Source organism: Cyprinodon tularosa, unplaced genomic scaffold (assembly GCF_016077235.1).
Source record: "Cyprinodon tularosa strain WSP-4 unplaced genomic scaffold, ASM1607723v1 ctg71, whole genome shotgun sequence".
Taxonomy (NCBI): domain Eukaryota; kingdom Metazoa; phylum Chordata; class Actinopteri; order Cyprinodontiformes; family Cyprinodontidae; genus Cyprinodon; species Cyprinodon tularosa.
In genome coordinates this window covers 1,106,856-1,133,299 of record NW_024039463.1, presented here as the reverse complement: position 1 = coordinate 1,133,299, position 26,444 = coordinate 1,106,856, and the positions used below count along the sequence as shown (strand labels likewise).

Here is a 26,444-nt window from a genome sequence, read left to right as displayed (position 1 = left end):
TATTACTTTTCTGTGACTGTAAAAAAAAATCAGATATAGAAATTTGCTGTTCTTCATGAATATATTCCTAAGGGAAATGTGCGTTGATTGAGGCTGAAGCTTAAAAATGCTCATTTTTTCACATTCAAACAAGATAAATTACATCTCCAAATAAATGGTTGAAGGAGGGATTTGAGTGAACTTATTTTCTCATCACTGTTAAAGATTGGCTCTCTGTGTCTGCACCTTGACGTTTTCTCTCTCTGGTTCTTTTTCCTGAAAAGAGATCACAAACTATTTAAAAAACACTTTAAAACTTAAACAACAATGAGACATGACAACAGATTTTGATAGAAATTGTAATCTTACTCAGATCAGAGAAATTGCTTAGAGTTTCAGGTGGCCACGATTAACAGTTAAAGAGGCATTTTATGCCACCACATCACAGTTTACATCATACACGTTAACAGATAAGTAGACATCAATGGCTCCAGCCTTATCAAAATATTACACTTTGTTCTTAGCTGAAGGATAACACTCTGATTCCATTCCCAAAGATTTGCCACGTACAGAATGGAGATTATAACTGTATTTCCGGACAGAGGAACTGTCTTAATTAGATAAAATATTGTGGAAAACATTAGTTCTGACACACAACAGGCAGCTAATATTAAGGTATAATAAACTCAAACATCATCAGTGATAATTATCCTAACATCACCAACAATCCTACTTACTGCCATACACATTTTTGTAAATATAATCAATATAGCACAGTTTACACTACTTTAATTCAATTCAGTTAGTTATATAGCACCAATTCACAACATACAGTATATCATCTTAAGGTACTTTACAGAGCCTGGTTCATTGTTATCTATCTAGGAAAACCAGCTGATTGAATTGACCCATTTACTCTTCAGTAATCCCTCACACCAGGTTACTTTAAGGAGCCGTTTCAAAATAATATCCATAAGTAGCACATCTTTTCTACAACTTTCTATTACTTAGAATATTTTAATTATTAATGTGCTTAATGCTTTAAAAGCCAAGAGAAAATTAGTTCTTAGATAGCTATGTCTCTACTTTGTAGCTTAGTCAACAAATAGGTTGGATTAGAAATCGGGTAGGTAAATTTCGTCCATTATCTGGAAGCATTAAGAACTTAAAAAGGTGAAAAATAGAAAAGTATTCTCACTGTACATCATTTATAAATGTTGTACTCTATGCATAGTTTTCTGTTGCACTTTTTCCTTCCACTGAACTTTCTTTGAATATCATTTTTTTTATTCTTTGAAATGCCAGCTTCTTTAGAAATGAATTGTAGTGAATGTCTCTGTTTGCCATCACTGTGCTGTACAACATTAAAGTCACCAGTCGTCTCCATTGCTGGAATTGCCATAAGATATCCATAAGATCAGTGCCTGTCCTGACAGTTTAATACAGTTACTAAGGTTTTTTTTTTGCTTTTTTCTCCCATTAGTGATCCTACTAGAAATAGATGGCCGGTCGATACTGGCTGTTGTTGTTTTTTGCTTTTGATCTATTATTAAAACTTCTTTTTTGTTAAAATGTTGACTTGTTTAATATTTGTTATTATTCTGTATTTTGTATGATAATAATGGAGGAAGCAAAAGCAATATTGGTCTTGAGGATTGGCCTGCCAAAAATCGACAGCAGATATCAAGGATCTGTTAGACTGCTGCCATAATAAATTGTATCAGTATCTGCTTTAAAAGAAAAAAAATATATAAATAAATAAACTGTAGCAATCAATCTTTAATTCAAACCTATGGTAACAACAAGAAAAAGTTTTATAAGTCAGGATGCCGGTTTCAGTAGTCCCTGGTTTTAACAGGTTAAATTATTTGGTATGTTTTTCCGTCTGTTTCTTTTCTTTTTTTAATTTTGCCTAAGGATGGCCTGTCTGTTTCATTTACTTAAAAAAAGCCCAGGGTAACTCACAAAAAAACATTTTCTGGAAACAATTACTAAAAGAGCATGGCGTTGCCGGCTTGGCAGCGCATTCACACAACCATAATTATATTAACTCTGCCTTGTGGACTTTTGGTATGTTTCAATAGAATTTGTCATCTTGCCTTTTGGTCAGGAAGTGTGGGAGGATGCAGAGTGAATGAGAGGATAGAGAGGCCTTGTTGTACTCTGCCCATGTCAACAGAAAGGCAGAACTCAGAAGATGTGAGAATCTAGCTGTAGCTTCAGCAAGTATTCTACCATAAATGGGTCTAAAATTAACTTTTATGGGTGGGTACATTTTGCTGTTCATTTAATTATGTTAGGTAATCATAGAAAAATTATCTACCGGAAAATCGGCATTCGTCATTTTTACATAATCTGTCACTGATATACATGCAATCTTAGTAATTATTCCAATATTGGTAAGGGCATATTTTATAAAATACTATAAATAAGTGACATTTGTGACCCCCCCCCCCCTTTTAGCTCAAGCTAAATTAATTATAGAGTCCATTAGCTTGCATGAAGCTCTTAACACAGCAGCTATTTGGATCCACTGCCACTCTGTTAGTTAATGCAGCCTTGGTATATTACAGTGTAAGGGGAAATTAGTCTGAAACGATCAACAAACATGGCAAGCAAAATGAGAATAAAGCATGAATTATTATAGGTACAGTGCAGCTTTTTCTTGTGTCATAAGGTCCAGTTCCAGCAGGACTTAGGTGGTTTCCACTGACTCACCAAGAACGTCCCCTAATTTAGACATCCTGGAAAAAGAAAGCAGCCATGCACAATTAGGAGCTGTGGAAATCTAATTTTCAGAGGAAAATTGTTGAAAATTGGACTGATGGGATAAATAAAAAGTTCAAAGAGCCCTGACCTCAAACTGGACCAAGGGCTGGGGTTGGGGTTCATTGGAGAGCATCTGGTGGTAGGGCCAGGCCGAGCCAAAATAAGAGACACAATGCCATGTTCCAATGGGCCCACCACCTGCAAAGGGAAACATGAGGGACCAGTGCTAACAGGACTGGGCAGAAGTTGGAGGTGGCCTGATCCACAGACAACTAAAAAGGCTCTGTGGACACTGAATGTCACATCACTGGGGGATTGCCTCTAAGTAGTTAAAGTCAGGGAAGATTTACAATCTGGACCTAACCCTCAGGCCAGAAACAACATGCTGTCTCTAGGGATCCTGTGTCATATTTTCCAAATACATATTGATGATCCCAAGACTTTTGGGAAAATATTGGGTGGTCTGATAAGACAAGAATAAATCTTTTTTTTTTTTTTTTTTTTTTAATGGTGTATTTTTGGCTAACCAGTCAGGGTTCTGGACACATGCTATCAAACCACAATTTTTATTGTCTGTCCAAAAATCCTGAAGAATATCTCTCTTCCAGTTTGTGAACTAATAATTAAATGGCCCAGTACCACGAAGAAGTACAACACTCCAAAGCAGACCAGCAAGTCCGGTGCAATGTGGACTTAAGTCAGAGAGAGATGCTTTGGCGCAATCTAGGAACACTCAACAAATTCTTACTAAACAAAAACAATACTGAAAGGAGAAGTCTTTACACGCTCATCCACAGCAATGTTAAGGAGTCAGTTCTCTTAAGCACAAATGCTTGTTAGCAGTTGATTCTATCACAGGTAGTGAAGACTTAGACTTAGACTTAACTTTATTTATCGCTTGGGATTACTCCTTCAGGAAAATTCTGCCTCCAGTAGCTTATATAGAGTACAAAGTGTTAAAGCAAGATGCCATTAAATATAAAAAATACGAAAGAGAATAATAAAGAGTGTATATAGTACCAAAAAAGCATAAAACAAAAAAGTTGTGATGTCCTGGAATGTGTTTACCTTATAAAAATATCTGCACAGCAGAGAGCTAATGGAAGACTAGTAGTTGACTTGGGTTATTGCACTTGCACTGTAGGGAAGTACTGACCTTATCCCGTAAAAGTTCAAAAAAATTCAAAAAAATATGAGTATATGCTGTTCAGTGCAGCGAGTAATGCTCTGATCTTTATATTGGAGAACCAAACAACCTCTCCACAGACGCATGGCCCAACACAGAAGAGCGGCCTCCTCTGGACAAGACTCCGCAGTACATCTACACCTTGTGGACAAAGGACATTCTTTTGAGGAGCAGAATGTTCACATTCTGGATAAAGAAAATAGTTGAGGAAGCAATCTATGTTAAGAGAGAAAAAACAACTTTAAACAGAGGTGGTGGACTCAGATTCCAGCTTCTAAAAACGTACAATTCAGTTATAGAGATGATCCCTTCCAGATATCACCACACCCCCTGCCCCATCACGGAGGAACAAAGCATCTCCCCGCTCCAGCCGGTGAACAATACCTCCTTAACGACTGACCCTTAACAATTATAGACAGGTTTCAGGTATTACAGAAGACAATCCCCACCTTTAACGACAATACCCCCCTTTAACAACTGACCCTCAGAATCATAGACAGATTTCAGATATTACAGCCTAACAATGGAACCAAACGACCCACTCATCGGTTTTCATTTGCACGTTTCCAAGCGATACAAGGCCTTGTCTATATATAGGCTCAAAGTCACTGCGGATCCAGACATTTGATTTGAGAAAGCTTCCTGGAGAGGTGGCGAAACGTCTTCAAATCTTGGAAACCAAGTCCAGTGGATTTTTTTTTACTTTTACAGAATGACTATGACCTGGATGACTGAGAATCTTCATCAGCGTACTGACCTTATAAATAAGTTTAAAAATATACACAGGCTAAACAGTAGTTGACATCTAATATTGCACAATGAGAGATAGAAAAATTATGCACATGAGTGACAATAGGTAATATTTTGCATAAGATGTCCAAAGAGGGGACCCTTGTCCCCCTTCTTATCACCTCCTCCTTCCCCCAAGTGAGGAGTTCTACAGCTTGATAGCTTGGGTTCAGCAGTCTATTGGTCCTGCATTTGGGGGGCAGCAATCTCTCACTGATCAGGCTCCTCTGAGTGGTAATGACAGTGTGCAGAGGGTGGCTGGCATTTAAGAGGCAAACATTTTTTTCACCGCATTATAAATGTTGATCTTTATTATTATGGTGGCTCTCTCATGTTCGTGTTTAATTGTGCCTTTTCTTTTGCAGGATTCTGACAAGGCTAAATCAGCAAAAGAGGGCATTAAGTCAATATAAGAAGTCTTTGGAACTTCTGCAGAACTGCATGTCTTAACAGAGAAAACGTGCAATCTCTATTAAGACATAACTACCACTGAACAGCACAGAAATAACTTGGACAGAGCTATAGAGTATTTGTCCAAGGTTAGTAAACTTGCTTTGGTCCCATTTGCCTACTCATGTTAGGTTCAAGCTTATCTTATTGGATGTTTGTTATCTGTCTTGTTTCACATGGTCGTTTCTGCTAAGCACATACCATACCTATGAGTCATGGTCCAGAGGGTCTGGAGGGGGCTCAGATCTCCCACAGCCTGGCCATGATTATTTTTGCTGCACCAAATCAGCCTCACAATGGTAACTGTGTTTGTAACTGGTTAGGCCTGGGCTAAACACATAGGACTGCAGCATGGGGGAACATTCACTAGCACTGTTGCCTTACAGAAAGAAGGTCCTGGTTTCTGCATGGACTACATGTTCGCCCTGTTCATGTATGAGTTCCCACAAAATACTCCAGCTTCTTCCTATAGAAAAACACACATTTATTATGTTTACTGTTCTCCATTAAATGCACAAAAATATTATTCTGTATTATTCTGTAATGAACTGCTCACCTGTTCAGGGTGAATCCCTTCCTCTGCTACTATTCAGAATGCTCTGTCAGAACTCTGCATGCAGCTGTTTTGTTTAAAGAAAAATCAATCATAAAATATTTTATTTGTGAAGAAGGGTTTATCTGCTCTGGCTTTCATCTGCATCCCAGTTTGGCTGCAGCCATGAACTAAATAACAGTATGCATTCTGTCACGTTTATTTCAATCTGCATTCACTCAGAAAACATTTAATTCCTGCTGGTTTTAAGAGAGCCTATCTGTAAGACAAGCATGATTCACCACTGACTTTAAAGCATTGAATAGCTTTACATCTCATATTTTTTGGTGTGGGATTATCTTTTTTTATATACAGTGATATTGGGTGCATAATGATGTAACCCACAAATCAGTGATTTTCCATAATGATACCTTGATTGTCCTGTTTACTTCATGTTGCTTTAGAAACTGCAGGTCACTATTTTGGGCATAGTCTATGTGCTTACAGGTGCTGGTCATAAAATTAGAATATCATGAAAAAGTAGATTGATTTCAGTAATTCCATTTAAAAAGTGAAACTTGTATATTATATTCATACATTACATACAAACTCATATATTTCAGATGTTTATTTTGTTTAATTTTGATGATTACAAATGACAACAAATGAAAATCTCAAATTCATCATATCAGAAAATTAGAATATTGTGAAAAGGTTCAAAATTGATGGCCCCTGGTGCCACACTCTAATCAGCTAATTAACTCAAACCACCTGCAAAAGCCTTTAAATGGTCTTTCAGTCTAGTTCTATAGGCTACACAATCATGGGGAAGACTGCTGACTTGACAGTTGTCCAAAAGACGACCATCGACACCTTGCACAAGGAGGGCAAGACACAAAAGGTCATCGCTAAAGAGGCTGGCTGTTCACAGAGCTCAGTGTCCAAGCACATTAATAGAGAGGCGAAGGGAAGGAAAAGATGTGGTCGAAAAAAGTGTACAAGCAAGAGAGATAACCGCACCCTGGAGAGGATTGTGAAACAAAACCCATTCAAAAATGTGGGGGAGATTCACAAAGAGTGGACTGCAGCTGGAGTGAGTGCTTCAAGAACCACCACACACAGACGTATGAAAGACATGGGTTTCTGCTGTCGCATTCCTTGTGTCAAGCCACTCTTGAACCACAGACAGCGTCAGAAGCGTCTTGCCTGGGCTAAAGAGAAACAGGACTGGACTGCTGGTGAGTGGTCCAAAGTCATGTTCTCTGATGAAAGTAAATTTTGCATTTCCTTTGGAAATCAAGGTCCCAGAGTCTGGAGGAAAAGAAGAGAGGCACTTCATCCACGTTGCTTGAAGTCCAGTGTAAAGTTTCCACAGTCAGTGATGGTTTGGGGTGCCATGTCATCTGCTGGTGTTGGTCCATTGTGTTTTCTGAGGTCCAGGGTCAACGCAGCCACATACCAGGAAGTTTTAGAGCACTTCATGCTTCCTGCAGCTGACCAACTTTTTGGAGATGCAGATTTCATTTTCCAACAGGACTTGGCACCTGCACACAGTGCCAAAGCTACCAGTACCTGGTTGAAGGACCATGGTATCCCTGTTCTTAATTGGCCAGCAAACTCTCCTGACCTTAACCCCATAGAAAATCTATGGGGTATTGTGAAGAAGAAGATGCAATACACCAGACCCAACAATTCAGAAGAGCTAAAAGCCACTATTAGAGCAACCTGGGCTATCATAACACCTGAGCAGTGCCACAGACTGATCGACTCCATGCCACGCCGCATTGCTGCAGTAATACAGGCCAAAGGAGGCCCAACTAAATACTGAGTGCTGTACATGCTCATACTTTTCATGTTCATACTTTTCAGTTGGCCAACATTTCTATAAATCCTTTGTTTTTATTGGTCTTCAGTAATATTCTAATTTTCTGATATGATGAATTTGAGATTTTCATTTGTTGTCATTTGTAATCATCAAAATTAAACAAAATAAACATCTGAAATATATGAGTTTGTATGTAATGTATGAATATAATATACAAGTTTCACTTTTTAAATGGAATTACTGAAATCAATCTACTTTTTCATGATATTCTAATTTTATGACCAGCACCTGTATAGTATCACTGAAGGTCCACATGATACAGCTTTCCTTGTAGCCCAAGATGACTTCTGTCACTACCTCTTGATTAATGGACAGCAGGAGGTTAGAAACAGTGTCCCATGTAAACAACCACTTTACACCAATAGGACAATACTATCACAACTTCTATATATTGCTTGAAAAAATAACTGAATCTTTCAAATTCCTTCTGTTTTGTTTTGTTTTCTTTTTTGTTCACATATCTTTTTGAACATCAAAGTCATGTTATTTTCAGACAGATCATTTATGTCATTTTAAAATGTAGTTTTTAGTGAATTGTGCTATTTATAAATTTGAGTGAGTGTGCATAAACTACCTCATTCTAGTTCAGGCTTTGATTAGGCCACTCAAAAACATTTTTTCCTACTTTTATTTGTAGTATTCAGGGATGGCATTTAAATCATTATGCCACTGCACAACTCCCACACTCTTGAAATGAAAGGTCAGAAATTTCTGCTAGAGAGTATAATTCATGATCTACTATGGCAAGCCATTCAGTTCTTGAAGCAGCAAAGCAGACACAAGCCATCACTCTAACACCATCATGAGACTGCTGCTATGACTCTCTTTTCTTTACATGGTTTGTGCCAGGTGCACATCTTCAACCAGTCTCTTTGTTATTGTTGAATAACCAACACAGAGTGAGGCAAAGGGGGCTCAGCAGTGGGGTTAGCGGTACTTACAGTAAGATGTTCCTCATGGTTTCTTTGTGATGACGTGGGTGAATCATTTATAGGCTCTTGAAGGGATTTTGGTATTCTATTCAATTAAAAAACCATATTGTTACTTTTTTCTCTATTTATCACATGCTGTTGCTTGCTAAAGTATTTAAGATACATTTCAATTACTTTGTTTATCATATATTATCAAACATATTCAATTGGGGCACTGTGATACTCTTGATAATGATTAAACAGAAACTAAATCAATGTGCCAGTAATAAAATTCATCCAAAATTAAAATGTAATTCAGCAAGAGTATCGACTTTCGCTCCTTTTCTCATTGATACACTACAAATCAAAAATTAATTTCATGGAATAATTATCCTGTATTAAAATGAGTTTGATCTTAGATGTATAAAAAACTAGTCTCTGATAAGTTAAAAACCCTGCTAAATGTCCTATTTTTGTTTATAATTTCTATTTTAACTAATAAAACCATTACATAGGCTTTAAATAGACCAAACAGAAGTTTGTCTTTGAAGCTAATTAGTCAGTAACTTTATATAGATAGTATTAACATACTCTCATATATATTAGTGTAAAAACACAACTTGGTGAGAAGGACTTCTCATTTAAATCCAATATCGAACTGGTTTCTAGAATGTCTGTCTTTCACCTCTGGAATATTGCAAAGATTAAAACTATCTTTTCCAGGGCGATGCTGAGAAACTAGTCCAAACATTTGTTACCTTAAGGTTAAAGTATTTAAATCAGTAACTCTACAAACTGTAGTTTAAGCTGTTCAGCTGATCCAAAATGCTGCAGCCAGAGTTCTTGTACAAATCAAAAAGAGAGATCACAATTCATCTCTTTTACCTTCTCTTTTTTGGCTTCCTTTTAAATAGAGAATAAAATGTAAAATTCTCCTTCTCACATATGAATTACTAATTAATCAGTCTCCATCTTATATTAGATATCTGATTTTTCCAACAAAACGGTTTACTCTCAATCGGAAGGTTTAATTGTGGTTCCTACATTTGCTAAAATAGAATGGAAAGCAGTTTTTTTAGTTGTCAGGCTCTTCTCCTGTTAAATTGACTACCGGTTTTAGCCTAGGAGGCAGACACCCTGTCTACTTTTAAAACCTAAAACTTAGCCTTAGTGTAGCTAGAGTAGCTAAGGTTATCCCAGGTTATCTTTAAATTCATGCTGCTATTGGCTTACGCTGCTGGAATACATAGGAACCACTTTTCATCATTCCACTTCATGACCATTTTATCTCTATTCTCCAGTTCATCTGTATTTCTCAGATAAATCACTGCTTTACGATCCTTTTGAGTGTCTGATTTTGTCTAATGAACCCCCAATCAGCCTAAACAGAAGGCTGAACATAGTGAAAGGAAAAGGAAGCTTTTTTTCTCTCCACTGTTGGTGCATGCATGCTCTATGTAAGGGATTGTTGTAGAGTCAATGACACAATGCAAGCAAATGTCAAATGTAGCCAGCTAGGAAGAGCGAATCAGTGCAAAGTCAATGACTCAATGCAATCAGTTGTTTTTTCCTTAGATCGAAAACTTTTAACCAATCTGAGTGTTTGATCTGATCAAATTGTCTCTGAAAAGTCCCTTGAGATGATAGGTGTTATGATTTGCCCTATATAAATAAACTTAACTAAATTATATTGAATTCCAGTTAGGATAAGAGAGGATAGCATGGGAATTATACATGAAAAAGTTACAGTTTCTTTCATCAAATATGACGTATTCAGACCATAATTGTTTAGGGTGGTTAAATGAAAGGTCAGAAATCCAAATGTTTGGACACATTTAAACCTGTTAGATGATGACAAGTCCTTCCAGAATACACACAAAGAATCCCTGTCATTTTGAGACCAGCTATTTCTGCTGTCTCTGAAGAGCTGGATGTTTTTAGAGTAGAGGCTAATCTTGGATAAGGGCAATGAGTAGAGTCAGCCTTCCTGGTGTAAAATATCACACATTGACTTTCCTCACTCTGGATACAACTTCACAGACAGGCAGCGACAGAAGTTAAATGGCAGTTTGCAAAGTCCTAATTATTAAATGAATATTGACCTGAACATTCCGCTAAAGCAGAATAACATTTCTTTGTCTTTCAGCATATTTCCATTTAATAAAACCCTGCATATTTTATAAATCTAATCAATGGTCTCTTATATGTACAATGGATGCTTTTCCTATATGTTATGTAACGGGTAGTGGTGTTTTCCTCATATTGCACAATTGCCCTATGAGCTCACTTGCCCCATGATGGTACAGCTCTCTAAAGGCCCTTATATGATTCTTGTAAGAACTTGCCTCTCAGTGGAGCCCCCTGGTCACTATGGGGTTTTGTTGCTGCTATTTGAGCATAGAGGGGTTCCAAGAATGACAGGGTAGATCAGGGCTTACTAAATCTCCCCCACGTTGAAGTTGTAACCTTTATGAAGCACCCTAACTCAGAGCAGATATGTCAACAGGGATTATTTTACCCTGTTGTCATGCTGAATCCGCCTACAGTTTTAGTGAGAAAATGTGTCTTTCCAAAGGAACTCTGACCTATAGATGAATAGAATACAAAAGAGCGTCTAAAAAGAAAGAACAATAGTTCATACAGACACAGAGTTGACTCCACCCCCTTTTCCCTCTACAGTATTGCTGAAAAAAACAGTCCTTCCATTACATCAACCTTAGCAACCGTAAAAACATTCAAGAGGCCAGATGGATCTCTTCCAGATTAACAGTGTTGTGCTTTCCCCAGTGAAGAGTGGGCCTTTTTCTCTCCTTCTTTCCTGGATTGAAACATTTGCTTCTTGTTATTTACAATGATCAGAAAAGAGTCAAGTTTTTTATCACATGTGATGATTCAAAGTGTGTAATCATATGCAGATGTTTTAACCTTACTCTGCTTCTAATTTAGTAAGATGTATGATGATTACATCATAGATTTGAGCAATAATAGCTTGTGTTTTTCCTCACTTTCTTTGCCAGATTACATACAAAAAGAAAAATGCTGCCGTCTCAGTCTTTATTTTTCTACCCCCCAGATTATTGGGGTGCTATCAAATTTCTGGCAGATCCTCTAGTTTTACTGGACTGTCCGAGTGGTCAGCACAGGTGTTGTCAAAACTTTGGACAGCTACAGGGGTTATTTTGGTATGTTTGGTGTTTCCAGGATGTCGCTAGGATGTAGGCTTATTCCTACCTATATTAAGTTGCCCTTCTTATTTTTCACCTACCAATATCAATGTCATTGTTTTATGTTTCAATTTTAGCTCTTGAATGTTCAGAGTTTTTTGTATGGTCTTCGACACAAGAAAACTAAAGCTGCCCAGAGAGCTGTGGACATGTTGGCAAGGTAACTCAATAGAAAAGATTCCCATACTGATGAAAAAAATGAGTTAAATATTAAGATATTGGGGCTGCTCAGTGGCATAAAGGATAGCACTGCTGTCTTGCAGCTAGAAGGTTCTGACTTTGATTCCTGGCCCAAGGTCTTTCTGCTTGGAATTTGCATGTTCTCCCTGAGCATGGGTGGGTTCTCTCCGGGTACTCTGGCTTCCTCCCACAGTCCAAAAAACATGACTGTTAGATTAATTGGCTTCTCTAAATTCTCCTTAGGTGTGAGTGTGTGTGTGAATGGTTGTTTGTCTCTGTGTTGCCCTGCGATGGACTGGCGACAGGGTGTACTATGCCTCACGCCCATAGACAGCTGGAGATAGGCACCAGCACCCCTCATTCTTCTTCCTGGATGGGAAGCGAAATGTCTTCAAACTTTAAAACAAGTGATTGTGGGGTTTTTTTTTTTTTTTTTTTTTACTTTTTTTGGAATATCACTAGAATGATTGACAATAAGGGGGACCACTTATTTTGAAAGAAATTTGACTCAGGTGCACATGGATGTACATCACTATTTTCATTTCTCCATGTTCTTTTCCATAAATGAAGTTGTGTTTAGATAACACTGTAATTGTTTGTTAATAACAATCAAATATTTAATGTTGTTTTTTTTATCTATATATGATAGTGCATAGTGTGACTCCTAATAGGTGCCTTTAACATTTAAGGTTCTCTGACTCTTAAGTATAATGATATTAAACCTTTAATTATTGTTCAGCTAATTGAGTCAACTATGTAATGCTAGTTTTTAAGCACCTGAAGTGGTTAAAAGGTAACACAGGGAAAACAAAAGGAAAAAAAACACACACCTGTCCTGTTATACCAGCTAGTGTTAAAGAGATAAACTCGTTAAGATTTTAGTGAAATGATAATAGTCTTAAATTCAGCTATTTTTTTAGACTTGTTAAATTTTTTTCAGTGAAAAAAATACTCACACAAAAATTCCAGTAGTGTATATTTAATATTCAATATGAAGATATCCATGAAGTATGAATTACATGCTAAAAGCAACATCGCCAAAAGCCGTTTAACAGAAATAATTTTCATACAATTTTATCCATCCAATTTATTCATGAACAATGATTGATATCTTCTTCGTAACTCTTCCGATACTAATCTTGGTTAATGCAATGTGTTGGCACGTGGTATCCAGATACAAGTTTTTATAAAGATGTACCGGAACTTTATACATTTTTTGAGAAAAGATTAAAAAGTCTGGAAAGGATTTGAAATCCTAATATATCTAGCCGGTAAACACAACACATCTTTTTGTGAAAAATTCGAGCAGTAGAAATACTAAATATTTTATTTATGTGTTTTACAATGCAGCAGCAAAAGGCTATTTTGTGAATACAATGCTCCATAAAGTGTAACTCTATAAGATATCCTGAAAATGCCCAATACAAGTAAACAGAGTGAATGCACTCACACTAATTATGCCTTTCCAAACAGCACAGAAGACAACAAACCCTGGTGGATGCTAAATGCCACTAAGCTGATGATCCAAAAATAGTACTGAACACTCCCAGGTCAGAGTAAAGTTGAATCCATCGTGCCAATACTGCGACTTCCAACATATTTGAACAAACAAAAGGTGTCAAATACAGCATGCCTTACAATAATATTCTCACCTTTTGTTGAGCTTTTGATTTCATTTATTTTTTTTATTTACTCTCCTCTTTTAGTTATTGCTTCAAATATACACTTTTTATTATACGTAAATAAGACGTCTTTAAAGTCATGTTAGAAGATTTTCAACTTGACCCTTTATCACATGTTGGGATCTCGAATGTTTTCCATACATCTATAATTCACAGCAGTGTAAAATAATGCTACTACATGCTTAACACATTTTAGTTAATAAATGCATAATGTGTTTGTTGATCAATACGTGTTTAACTTCTAAAAACATATTTTTTTCACTAGAAATGAAACAAAAAAAAAAATCATCTTAATACTTATCTAAGTAATTTCTTTTTTTGGTACATTTAATATACATCTTCCACTTAAAATCCTACCTATAAGCCAAAAGGCTTTCTTAATTGTCAATAATTTCCTGTTTATTGTAACCTCTGTCTTTAGAATATAATAATTAATACCAATGTCATTGTATCTTATTAAGGTACTTGTTGCACAATTAGAAATCCCAACCTGCAAAGATAGCACAGCACATAATAACAGTGCCCTGTGTTGGTCATTGGTAAACATTAATCCAAAGGATCCAACAATATAGGCACAGGTGACTGAGTCAAAAGTTTATTGTACACTGTGGAGTTGTTTTTTAAAGCTCCATCAAACAGCTTAATGCTAAATGATAGCTTAGATGAAGCATAGAAAATAAGGAAAGCTATATGAGATAAAATCAAGATAAACCAACATATATATTTGTTGGTCTGTGGATTGACATCTTGCTCAAATATTTGTTATCTTGCTCATTGTTAAAAAATATGCAGTGCCACTGCCATGTTACATAATAGCGCCTGTATGAATTCGATACAATTTCGGACACATTTCATCGTTAGTCCTCGACTGGGCTTTCAAGGTAAAGTGTTGCAACTCTTTTTTCAGTTGAAATCTCTGGGTTTTCAGAGAGTAGGGACTGTAAATTTTGCTCTGAGCTCTCATCACTATGGTCACCCTGCACCTCCATCTTAACGGCAAAAGACTTTTCTGATGGTTCTAGTTTGACGTGTTTCTCAATTACATTAGATGCAGATTCCCCAATTCCAGAAATGATCTCAAAACCATCATCATAAGCAATACCCCTGTCGTCTGAAACTCTAATACTATACCCTGACTCTGCTCCTCCTTGGAAGGCCTTTTCAAGATCCAGATTTGAAGATTTGAGAGCTTGCATTATCTGCTCTTCAGAAATATCGTCTCCTTCCTCCAGTAGCCCAGAGGCTTCTAGGGATTGGGTGACATTTAGCTCTGCAACAATGGTCATGGTTCCATTGTCAGTTGATTGCTCAACTTTTTTAATTGCTACATTTTGTGGATTTTCATTGCTCAATTTTGTTAGGAAAGCCAACTCTTCCCTCAAAGGACCAGAAACTGAGGTCTGTAGGGTCTCCAAGGCTCCCTTCAGCTGCTGTTTGGGCTCCAAGGAGTCCTCTCTTAGGAACTCAAGCACAGATTCTTGCACTACAGGCGAAACCCGAACCTCTTCTTCAATGATGCATTCTGGAAAGCTATCTATGGGGAATGCACGATCACTTGACTTGTACTTATATTCATCACTTTCCTCTACAATCACTCTTCTCTGGGGAGGACTTTCATCTTGATAATACCTCTCATCTGACAAATCATCTACAACGCCATAATGTCCATAAGACATTATTCCTCCACCTTCCTCCGGTTCAGAAAGGTTTTCATCTGGTGTGGACACAAAGTATTCATGAAACCCTTGCTCCTGGGGGATAGGAGAAGATTCACTTTCTCTAGACAGCTCCTGAACTTGTACAGATGCTCTGCTCAACTGATCTGTGCCTTTTTCAGCAGACATTATGCCATTATCTTCATTCTTTTCTTCTTTAGGGTTGTGAGTTATATTTTCCATCTCCTCAATTTGGAAATATGTTGGCTCATAAAAACTTGATTTGCTCTTTCTTTCTACCTCAAGCTCTTCATCATTCAAAGACATAATAGGTTCCTCTATAACTTCCACATTGACTGACTTATTTTCCAAGTTTTCTCCTCCTTGAAGGTTACTTAGAAGGTTTTTAATCATGTTTCCCGTTGCTGTATCTTCGATGTCTTCCAGGGATATCTTCTTCACACCCTGGTTCAGGAGTTCCTCAAGGGCAGAGTCTTTCGAAACATCCATCTCTTCTTCAACTTTGGACTCAAGCACAATCTGGGTTCTGGTTGTGCCATCTTCCTGCTCACTTTTCTCCACGTGATACGTGACCTTAGAGTCCCCCGATGAGCATATCTTAGCTTCTAAACCTGCAGGTTTGATCACTTTCTCAATAATCTCCTCAACAGATACGGAATCCAGTACCTTTTTTTCTGTGAATTCAACTGTAGGCTCTGCCTTCCCTTTGTCTCTGGACTCATCTTGAGTGTGACCTTTCTCTTTCTCATCTGACATGTGTCGTTTGGTTTCTGGGACAATTTGGGTGATGGGGCTTTTTGGAGGGGGTGATAACACTCTTACCGACTTTGTCTCCTGTGTAAATTTGGGTTTGCTTCCATCAGGGACCTTGTTAAATCTCATAGTTTTCTCATCTGTAACTGTTTTCTCTCTAACCTCAATTTTGGTTGTTGTAGGAGGTGTAGAAGCAGCAGCCCGGGCTTTGTTGAATGATACCATATCTCTTCTGGATGCTGGACTTTGATGGCGAGCCCTTTCTGCAACTGAAATGGGAATGACCCTAGAGGGACTTAAAGATCCAGAGGTGGGCACAGGTGGTCTTCTTAGGTTTGTTGGTGATGTATACCGCATATCTACATGTCTTCTTGAAGATAAGATTGAAGCTCTTGGAGTATATGACTGACCAGGCACCTTGATATCTAAGCCAGATAAGAAATAACTGTAAGTAATAATGTCAATAATTCCTGCATCATTAATTTGTGCACATAGTCTTATTTATCCTGACAGTAATACATTAAATTGTTATTCAGAAATGCTTCACATTACAATACCTATAATTCTTTCTCTTTGATGTTGAGTCATCCTCCTGTGAGCATCTTGCAGACCAACTCTTTCACTTTCCAGGAGTGCCCTGAACAAAGACAAGAATAAATGTCTTACGTTGATGCAAATTATATCAGTCAGGGATGCCAAGCTGTTCCTCATAGTATTAGAAAAACTCGAAATGAAATACCTCACAAAGCGATGCACATCATTTAGGTCTGCCATTTCATCCCCCTCAAACAGAATTCAAGACTTTACACGATGGCTTGTATCCTCAACCTGACCATATATGGTAGTAATCATGAAATTATGTTAAGCCAACACCTTAAAAAACAAAGACCTACTGTATTTAGCTGAAACAGCTCACCTTTCCTTGACCATGTCTAAGCAGACAAGCAAATCAAAGGGCCTCTGAAAAGTACAACCTTTCCGGAGCTCGCCTTTCAATAGACTGACCTAAAAATAACGACACAATGTTGGGCTGTCCATGCTCTTCCCTATAAATCTCAACTGCAATAGCTGACTTGTGACCTTTACAAAAACACATGCTGCTGCTGCTTCATTGCTAAGGGAGCATCCTGTGTTATCCAAGTATTTCAAACAAACTAGATTTGCCAGCTAAGATCCATATAAAGTCACACTGACTGAGGAGAGTGAGTGTAATCATTAAAGTTAGTGCTGATCACATGGCAATGTTATATACTGTAAACTTGCCCAGACTTACAAACAGAGAACATCTGAACAATAGAATCTAATATCTATAGAAAACACACACCAGACTTTTTCTTAGGTATGGTTATTCTACTGCTTGTTAAGATAGAAAAGCTTAACACTGTTAACATGGCAGCAGCTTATGATTTTGGCATCTAAATGTGGTGAAGATGAATATAATTTCAAGCATCACATAAACTTTAAATTAACTGTTCACAATCAAAGTACTCTAAATATAATTTCATATCACATCACACATTAAATCATGAAACAGATAGCATGCAGCAGCAAAAAAGTGCATTGGATGGCAATCCTGTCGGTTAAGAAATGGAGACTGAGGCTGCAATTTTCACCAAAACAATACCCGATTAAGTCTCAATTTCAGCTCAGACCAGTGACGTGCATGGGGGGCAGGGGGTCGAGGTGGCGGTAACCCCCCCTTTGTGGGCAAATTGTTGAAAATTGCAATGCCAAAGAGCCTTCCAAGGAACTTTTTGCCCCTGTCCTTCAATAAGTCTGTGCAAGCCACTGGCTAACACAGCTGGTTGGGTCAGCACTTGGATTATCGTGTGTGAGATGTTAACTTTGCAGATTAAAGCCCCTTATTGCCAGTTGAGGAATAATTCAAAACTCTGCTGTATTTTTGAATTCTGTTGCGCCACATAAGAAAGCTTAAATCATTGTAAACTTTTCTATGAAGTACAAAAAAAGGGTAACTTCATTCCATTGCCCTTCAGATAAGGCAAATGAAAATGAACTAGATCTCATTTCAAAGGTCCACCCTTTGGTTGTGATGGAATGAGACATCTGCATCATGACTAACCAGCTGGCTGTTTTGACATATTTAATATAAAACAGCTTCTGGAATCTCTTTAAAACCTGGTTCAATTTATTCCAAAAAAGTAAAAAAAATAAAAAATAAAAAAAGCCTTAAGCCTGAAACTCAGTGTTACTCAAGACATTTTTAAATGAGAAAGCTTTCTGGATGGGAAGCAAAACATCTTCAAACTTGGAATTCAAAGTCGAGTGGTTTATTTTTTTTACTTTTTTGGAATGACTACAGCCTAGATGACTGAGAATATTCACCAGCAAGATTGTTCAATTTCCTGAACAAAAAATCAAGGAAGTTCTTAAGGAGACAAGAGGTCCAAAGATGTACCTTTAAGATGTTGTTGAGTAAAGATGTAAGGAATCGTGTGTAAAGTGGCTAGCAATTAATAAAGGAAAATCCAGAAATATATTGTTAAAGATATGTGTATACAAAATATGTATGCCGCATAGAAACAAGCAAATAAATAGCGACAATTTTGATGAAGTTTCAAATGTTGGATTGAGGATCTACCATCTATTTCAGCAGCCCAGATGTGTGCTGTCAATAGTAATAACCTTTATCTGTCAACGTAATTATGTGTGATAATTAAATTAGTGCTTTGCATTAAACCTTTCCTTGGGGATGTAGTGAATAGCTCGGAGCATTGTGGATCAAGGATCTTGCTCTGGGACCCTGAGCGACAGTGTGAGGTTGGAGCTGCAAATTGAAGGGATACAATTCAACTGTTGACAGCCAAAGAACCATGTAAACACATATTCTGACACCCAAGGGCAATTCTGATTCACCAAATGAAGCCAAACATTGAACTGGCCAGGAAACACACACAAAAAAAGGTCTGCACAAGATGAGTTTCTTTCTAGCTTTTAAGCAATGGTTTTAGCTTCTCATGCAATATGCAGCCCTCTTCGGGTCATCTGTTTATGCCAGCCTGAAACATCTCTGGTCAATAGAGTGTGAAAAACACATTTTCACGAAGTTAGCGATAAAAACTAAACTTGCTATCTTGGCCTGGTGGTTAGAGCAGTGCGCTTGTGCTCTGAGAAGGTTGCAAGTACCTGGTTCCATCCCTACAGCCAGCACTCTGGGTCCCTGAGCAAAACCCTTAACCCCATCTGCTCCCTGGGCGCCACATAATGAAGCCCACTGCTCCCCAAGGGGTTGGGTTAAATGCAGAGAGTTAATTTAATTGATTATGACAGTGTAATGACAAAAAGTTTAATTCTATTCTTATATAAAGTATTATTTGATTTGAATAATCTTACCTGAAGGTGTCATATTTCTTGAGCCACCGCTTCAATTTGACAAAGAATATAGGTTTTGTTTTGAATAAAGATCACATTACTCATCCCCTTTGAAAAAATAACCAGCTTAAATCAATTTTAATTACATTTTAAGTAGCTATATTTGCTCTGTGTGCTGCTGCTGTACATGCCTGCAAAGTGCTGCTGTACTGTCAACGCCTGCTAGAGTTTCTGCATGTAGGACAGACCTACTCAAGAATCTGTTATTTCAATTGGTGAAATGCTGCAACAGTAAAATGAAGAAACCACGCTATTTACATAAAGTTTTTATTTGTTTCAAATGTTAGAAAAAAAGGAAAACTTCTATCACCTGTATGCTGCAACCTCAACGCCCAGATCCATCTTTACTTGGAGAAGGTGTTGATGTTCCCTCATTTTGTCTTCCATTGCCTCAGCCAGCATGTTCCTCTCATGCTCCAGTTGCTGGATAATCATCTGAAGGAGAGAAAAGTAATATTTCAGTAAGTAATTTTGTATCGTTGTTGACATCCTTTGTTTTTCTGCATTGCAGCGTAGTTAATGCAAAAAATAACACAAGTGTTCTTCATCCAAAAGGTGAGAGGTTAAAGTTTTTTATCCTACTTTTGTTAAACTGTAAATTGAAATTGTATTCATTTATGTAATTCTGTACACTACTTCCGTTTTAGCCTCCAACACATTGGAGGATTTGTCAGTCTGACAGCTAATTGGTTTAAGTGGCTCAAGTCATTTAGCAACTGTTCAGAGCTTGGGAAGTGGATTGTCTCACAGCCTTTTAAGCTTTGACCAAGGTTAAATGTTGCATACCAGATCCATGCTTTTTGCAGATATTCAAACTCAACTCCAATTTTACAAACTGAAGCATATGTTTATCTTTTATTCTGCTATTATTTAGGTGTGATACAATTATTTTGAAATTATTAAAGAGTCACGCTGATGTATAATTTATTTGTATGTAGCAGCCACTGAAAGCTGCAGCTGCATCAGAGCTATAATGGGCTGTGGGTGTGGCTGGGGAGAAAGGGACCGTGCAGCCTCACCCCTCTCCAATGGCTCATCATGATATTCAGCAGCTTGTTTAGTTTGTGAATAATTATTTTAGAGTTTTAACAATTGCTTCATTGTGTTGATAACGTTTTTTACACAGATTTGAATCAGCCCCCTCACCTGATGTTCACTTAAATCCACTCGGAATTTCTCTTGCATGTGCATGAGCTGCTCTTCCAGACGCATTTGAACCTGGCTCTGTTTTTCCGCCTCTGTGCGCAGTTTGCCCAGCTCGGACGCATACAGCATCTTCTCCTTTTTCAGGTCGCACAGCCTCGCCTGGTCCTCTTTGATCGACTTCTCCATTTCTTCTACTTTTTTCTGGTACATTTCAAACGTCTCTATCCATCCCTCGGACAGACCGCGCGCGTACTCCTGCACCTCTTCCACGGACACCGCCGGGAGGCCTGGATAAGTTTGCGTAATGATGGGCACCACCCGGGACTCCACTTGCTGCCGTAGCTGGGCCGCCTCCTGCCTGCGCGCCTCCTCTAAGCGCTTGTATTCGCTCTCCAGTTGAAGGAGCCGCTGCTGCAGCTCCATGTTTATTTTGTGCGTCTGCTGCAGCTCGTGCTCGCAGCCCCGCAGCTCTCCGCTGATGTCTCTGCACGCCGCGGTCTGTTCGCTGCACAGAGACTGGGCTCCCTGTAACTCACGCCATAGCTTCTCCCTCTCCATCTCTGCCTGGGACTTCTCGAAGGAGATCTGCTCCATCATCCTTCTGAGCTCCTTCATCTCCGCCTTGTATCTCTGCTCCCAGTCCGACGTTGCGCTGCCGCGTCTCAGTTTATTAATTTCAGCTATAAGATTCGCGTTTTCTTGCTCCAGCTGTTTGGTTCTGGACAGATATTGAGCAAGTCTGCTGTTCAGCTCATGCAGTTGATGTTTTTCGCTCTCAAAAGTTCTCTTGAAAGGAAGCATTTTGATCTGTGGTAATTAATAAAATCAGATAAAAAAAAAAATCGGGCTTAATAATAATTCGGATTGTCCAAAAGGGTTGTTTGAGTGTGCGTCGGTGGGCTAAAGTGTAGAGCAATTTGTTTTCGGTGCCCTTTGACAAGTGCAGGGGGAGGAGGGCGGGTCCTGAACGCATCACAGTAACTGGAACGTCCCAAGCTTGGGCTGTGGCCATGGCAGATGATCTGCTGCATTCAGGTGCAGTCAGAAACGTGCAGAATAGGCCTACTTTAGGAGCGTTTTAAATAGCATCGAAGTATGCATGTTGTTATAGGTTGATTGTATTTTTATTTGCATCCGTCCAATCAGTGCATACCCCCTTTATGTTTTTATGTTACTGCCAGATCACTTACAATTGATATTTAAATTGTCAAAGAGTCAGATACACTTTGACACTTTAAAATCAAATTTTCTTTACTAATTTGTTTTGAGGGTCATGCAAGGTTTTCCTTTTTATTTTTGCAAATTTTTAAACAAATTCTCATACCTGAACATTTCAGAGAAATATGTTGGAGCTATTCAAGGAAACTCTGAAACAAATCTCATAAGGTGGTCTTCAACAGGGGGTCCGCGACCCCCGAAAGGTCAACAGAGGTACTGCATGGGGGTCACAAAAGATTTGGTTGATTAGACTTTTTTATATTTCCCCCGTGCAAATGTTTACACTAAGTGAAATGTCTTTAAATCCACATTAACATGAATTCAACACACTGTAGTAAACACATAAATGGAGGTAGAAGATGTCTTTCAGTCATCAATGCACATTCAGCGACACACAGGAGCTCTTTTAAGCCGGGCACCGTTTCATTCACAACACCTGTCCCATCAACCAGGAATCAGAATCAGAAATACTTTAATAATCCCAGGGAGAAATTACTTTTGTTACATTACTCCATATGTAATAGAGTGACTATAGGACCAGTTTGATATAACACAATTTCATACTATATTTATTTTAACCAGTCCAGAGCTGTACCAGAAGTGTCGACACGGTTTTCCAAGTTCTTTAATAAAAATTGAGTGAACAACAGTGTAGAATGCTGCACTAAGGTAATACCAGCACTGTGGTTCTTTCATAGTCTGAATTTACACAGATGTTATATAACACCTTAATAAGGACAGTCTCTACTGTGGTGAGCACGAAAACCTGACTAGAAGACATCAGAGTTGCTGGTCATTGTTAGGAAGGTGTTTATCTGTTGGAACTGAGCTTCTTCCATCATCTTACTGGTGTGGGAGATTTGAGAGGGGCCTTTAATTCTGCAGTAGTAGCTTGTCCAAGGATCTGGGGTAAAACAACTGACAAAAGGGATGAGAACAACATTTAAATTAAACACGATGTTATCAAAGAAAGAGCATTCTTAACTCTTTATAGGGTGAATTAACAGGATTAGCAGTGAAATACTTTGAAAATCAAAATTTCAAGCCAATACTGTTGTTGGAATCCAGGACAAGTCCTTTGTAACATTAAAAAATATTGATATTTTGATGGCAAATATTTATGTCAATGTAATAAAAAGAAACGCCAACTTGTCCGAACATATTAAGAAAAATAACAACAGTGCATCTATAAGAAATTCATGAAAAACATTCTGAGTGAAAGAAACAATTTTTTTTTTGGTCCAACATAACCTTTGAGGCATTAATGCTGGTACGGGCACTTACATTTTTTAGTTTATAAAGCTAAATATAATTGTTAACTATGCGTATTAACTTTTGAACTTTACTTTTTAAATTTACAATTAGCTTTTTACCTTTTTTTTTGACTTGTTAACTATTTTACAACTTATTTTACATTAGGTAGGGTTAAGGACGGCTGTGGGTAAAACCGCAAGACAGCAGAGGGAAGAGCTTAGTTGGCATAAGATTTCTGCCTGATTTTGTGATGTATTTGATCAAATTAAAAAATGTTGTCAAGATCAGTTCTAGTTAGAAATAAACTTGATACTGGGATGGTACTGGCGCTCTAATCTTTTGGGTTTTTCCAGTACAAAGGAATTTGTGCCAGGCCTTAGTAGAGTGGAGTTCAGATGCAAAAACAGGGTTGTTTGTTAACCTGTTAATAAAACCAAATAAGACATGAGCATGGTTAATATTTTTGCTGACAATCTCAGAGAAGAAAGACTATCTTTTATTTTTCAGTTGTAAGCTATATCTGTGAAGTATCTCTTTATAGATGGGGTCCATACATTTGGCATCTGCGTTCAGCTTTTAAACACACATTTTCACACACAGTTTTCTCATAGTGTCTCTTTAGCAAAGTGAGTCATTGGAAATTATGCTAGAGTAACAGAAAAGTGTTCGGATAATAGAGTAACATCATTTACAGACAAAGTACAGACAGGGTTTTAAGAGATGAAAGAGGAGGACATGAAGGCAGCACCCTGCTACCCTTTAGTTATTTTAAACGGGGGCTCCCCCTTGCGGACAAGCAGTACATTACAAGAGGTAAACCAGTGATTTTCTTTGTTTACTGCTACAGTAGTTTGCGGACGGATTATGAGTGGAAGGGAAACTGTTGTTGTCACAGGTAGAATTTATATTTGCCTTGCTTTGTTGTATTTAAACTGTTTAAATCATTTCAAAACGTGATCTGAATATGCCTTTAAGGGTTTGGACCCTTCAGACAGTTTTTGGTGAACCCCAGCTGGACAGCAGCCCAGGTAAGTTCTAAAGTATGGAAAGCAAACAACTGTTTGCCTCTCTGGTTAATGATAACTGTGTTTGATTTACCGCAGGGATTAAAGCTGGCCGGGTTGGGAGACAGCATCGACGTTTACATCAAGGAGCTGCCAGTTAGTTACAAGACAACTCAGGAGATTATTGCTAAACTCTGGCAGACTCTTAAACCAAAGGTAGAAGTAAGAGCTTTGTGGACTCATTAAAATAACTTACAGATGTCATAATGCAACATATCCTCATGCTGATTTATATAGGGTTCCATTTGCGACGAAAATATGCTCTTGTGTTGTGACATGTGCAGCACATGGATACAACATCTTTATCTCGCATACACACTACATATGCAGCTTGCATTATGTTAGATACACTCTTATAAAAGACATAATAATAATATACAATTTATAATTGAACTTTATCTCACATTAGAGAAATTTAGCTCTGTATTTAACCCATCGCCTTGAGGAGCAGTGGGCTGCCATCATGGGGCGCCCAGGGAGCAGTGTGGGGGTTAAGGGTCTTGCTCAGAGAGCCAGGGTGGCAGTCTGTAGGAGCGGGGCTCAAACTCTGATCCTCTGGATTTCAAGCTGTATGCCCTAACCACTAGACCGCCAATCCCCACATGGACATGTCTAAAGACACAAACATATTTTTGGCACATATATTCTCCTTTTGTTATGCTCTTAAGATTATCACAACATACCAATATATTTAAGACATGACATCACTGTTTTGTTACAGTAACTGTTAGGGGTGTAAATCACACCCATCATGGCGATTCGATTCAGTATCAATTTCCTGACCTAATGATTTGATTATTTTCGAGACCGTACTCAAGAATACACTACGATACGATTCAATTCGATTAATTGGTTAATTTCTTTTTGCCTTACAGGTTAGACAATGTTTCAAATTTGATATAAATCTATAAAAGTTGCAATATCGTTATGCTTTTTATTTGAGAAATAACAGTAGTAGCAAAGTTGTTCAAGGAGCAAAAGGATAAGAGACCGGAGGAAAAAAAAAAACATGAATTGATGCAGAGGTGTTGATGCATCGGATCGTCGGCTGTTGGATCGATGCATCGATACAAAACGATTATTATTTACACCCCTAGTATCTGTAGAGGTACTGCTTGCTCTTAAAACACAGTACTGATGTGTCTGCATGCATCTTCTTCCAGTTTGCTGTTCACCTGGGCATTGCAAGAGCCTCCAGTGTTATTATTTTGGAGCAAACTGGTAAGAACAGTGGATACTCGGACAGAGATGTATGCGGCTTCTTCCCTCCAGATTACCGCTGCATTGAAGGTGGGCCGGAAAAACTAGACTCTGTTGTCAATGTGAGGGCCATCTCTAAGCACTACAAGCAAGCAGGGATGGATGTCATTTATTCAAGAGACGCTGGCAGGTAGCCTTCCATATCCCCCTATCCATTAATCGACGGACCAATATTGTCATACTTTGTGTCTTCTTTTCAGATACCTGTGCGATTTTGCTTACTACTGCTCTCTGTATCACGGTGAGCGCAGAGCTGCCTTCATCCATGTTCCCTCATCTGGGAGTTTAGCCTCAGCCGAGAGACTTGTACCTCTACTGCGAGAAATCATCGTCAAAATGCTCAAACAGCTGGAAGATCACTAACATCAACCCCTCCAACTCTGACCACCTTTCCTAGATGCTGCTGAAGACATCCATTCCCACCAGGTGCTGCCACCGCCATGGTTTCTCAACAGAGTTGCATTTCTGTTCTGTAATAATAGGTTAAACATTCATTTAGGTCTAATCTTAAAATATCACATCTATGCTCTGGTTAACTGTGTTTCCCCTCTATGGCTTCATCAAACAGAACTAATTAGATTTCAACAGTATTTATTCTTAACTGTCTTTGTGACTCTCCTCCATAACAGTAAGGTTATCAAGCTCATAGATGATATACTCCTGTTGAAAGATTGAGTTGTGGTTATCTGCAGCTCCTCCAGAGTTGCTCCAGCTTTGGCCACTTCTCAAATAGTCGTCTCCTTAAGATGGACAGTATAGCTAGTGTGAATTTTAGTTTAACAATTTTCCTTCCCATTTTTCCAAATAATACCTGAAGAGTGCTACATTAAAATGTTCAAATACAACTTTATAAACATCTTAACTTTATCCCTGACCTGTCTGTTGAGTTCCTTGCTCTCTGCTATGCTTCGTGTTCTGGAACAAACATTGTAAAGAAAAGCTGCATTTAGACAGAGGAAATTACTCTGATTAATAAATATGTCTTTTAAAGAAATGTGTTGCACTTGGTTTTATTTAGGCTCATCAGAGTAAGAAGGAAATGCAAATGTGCAAAACCTTTCAGACTTTTATTTGTAACCATGATAGTGTTGGT

The 26,444-nt window shown here is 38.1% G+C and overlaps 2 protein-coding genes across 3 annotated transcripts; one reads left to right on the top strand and one right to left on the bottom strand.

Moving 5' to 3' along the window:
• Positions 1 to 12,868: 12,868 nt before the first annotated feature.
• synm (synemin, intermediate filament protein) lies at positions 12,869 to 21,500 on the bottom strand. Its single transcript, XM_038268785.1, has 4 exons — positions 20,556 to 21,500; positions 19,720 to 19,844; positions 16,574 to 16,653; positions 12,869 to 16,441 (listed from the first exon to the last, which is right to left on the bottom strand). Exons 1-4 carry the CDS (start codon positions 21,354 to 21,356, stop codon positions 14,445 to 14,447), a joined length of 3,003 nt encoding a protein of 1,000 aa, XP_038124713.1. The 5' UTR covers positions 21,357 to 21,500; the 3' UTR covers positions 12,869 to 14,444.
• A 1,554-nt stretch (positions 21,501 to 23,054) lies between these two features.
• LOC119772387 (pyroglutamyl-peptidase 1-like) lies at positions 23,055 to 25,730 on the top strand. 2 transcript variants are annotated; one of them, XM_038268787.1, is made up of 5 exons: positions 23,055 to 23,922; positions 24,003 to 24,055; positions 24,131 to 24,247; positions 25,255 to 25,481; positions 25,552 to 25,730. In XM_038268787.1, exons 1-5 carry the CDS (start codon positions 23,892 to 23,894, stop codon positions 25,712 to 25,714), a joined length of 591 nt encoding a protein of 196 aa, XP_038124715.1. In that variant the 5' UTR covers positions 23,055 to 23,891; the 3' UTR covers positions 25,715 to 25,730. The 2 variants fall into 2 exon arrangements, with proteins under 2 accessions (XP_038124715.1, XP_038124716.1); XM_038268788.1 differs by having other exon boundaries at positions 25,255 to 25,477; positions 25,552 to 25,682.
• Positions 25,731 to 26,444: the final 714 nt, after the last annotated feature.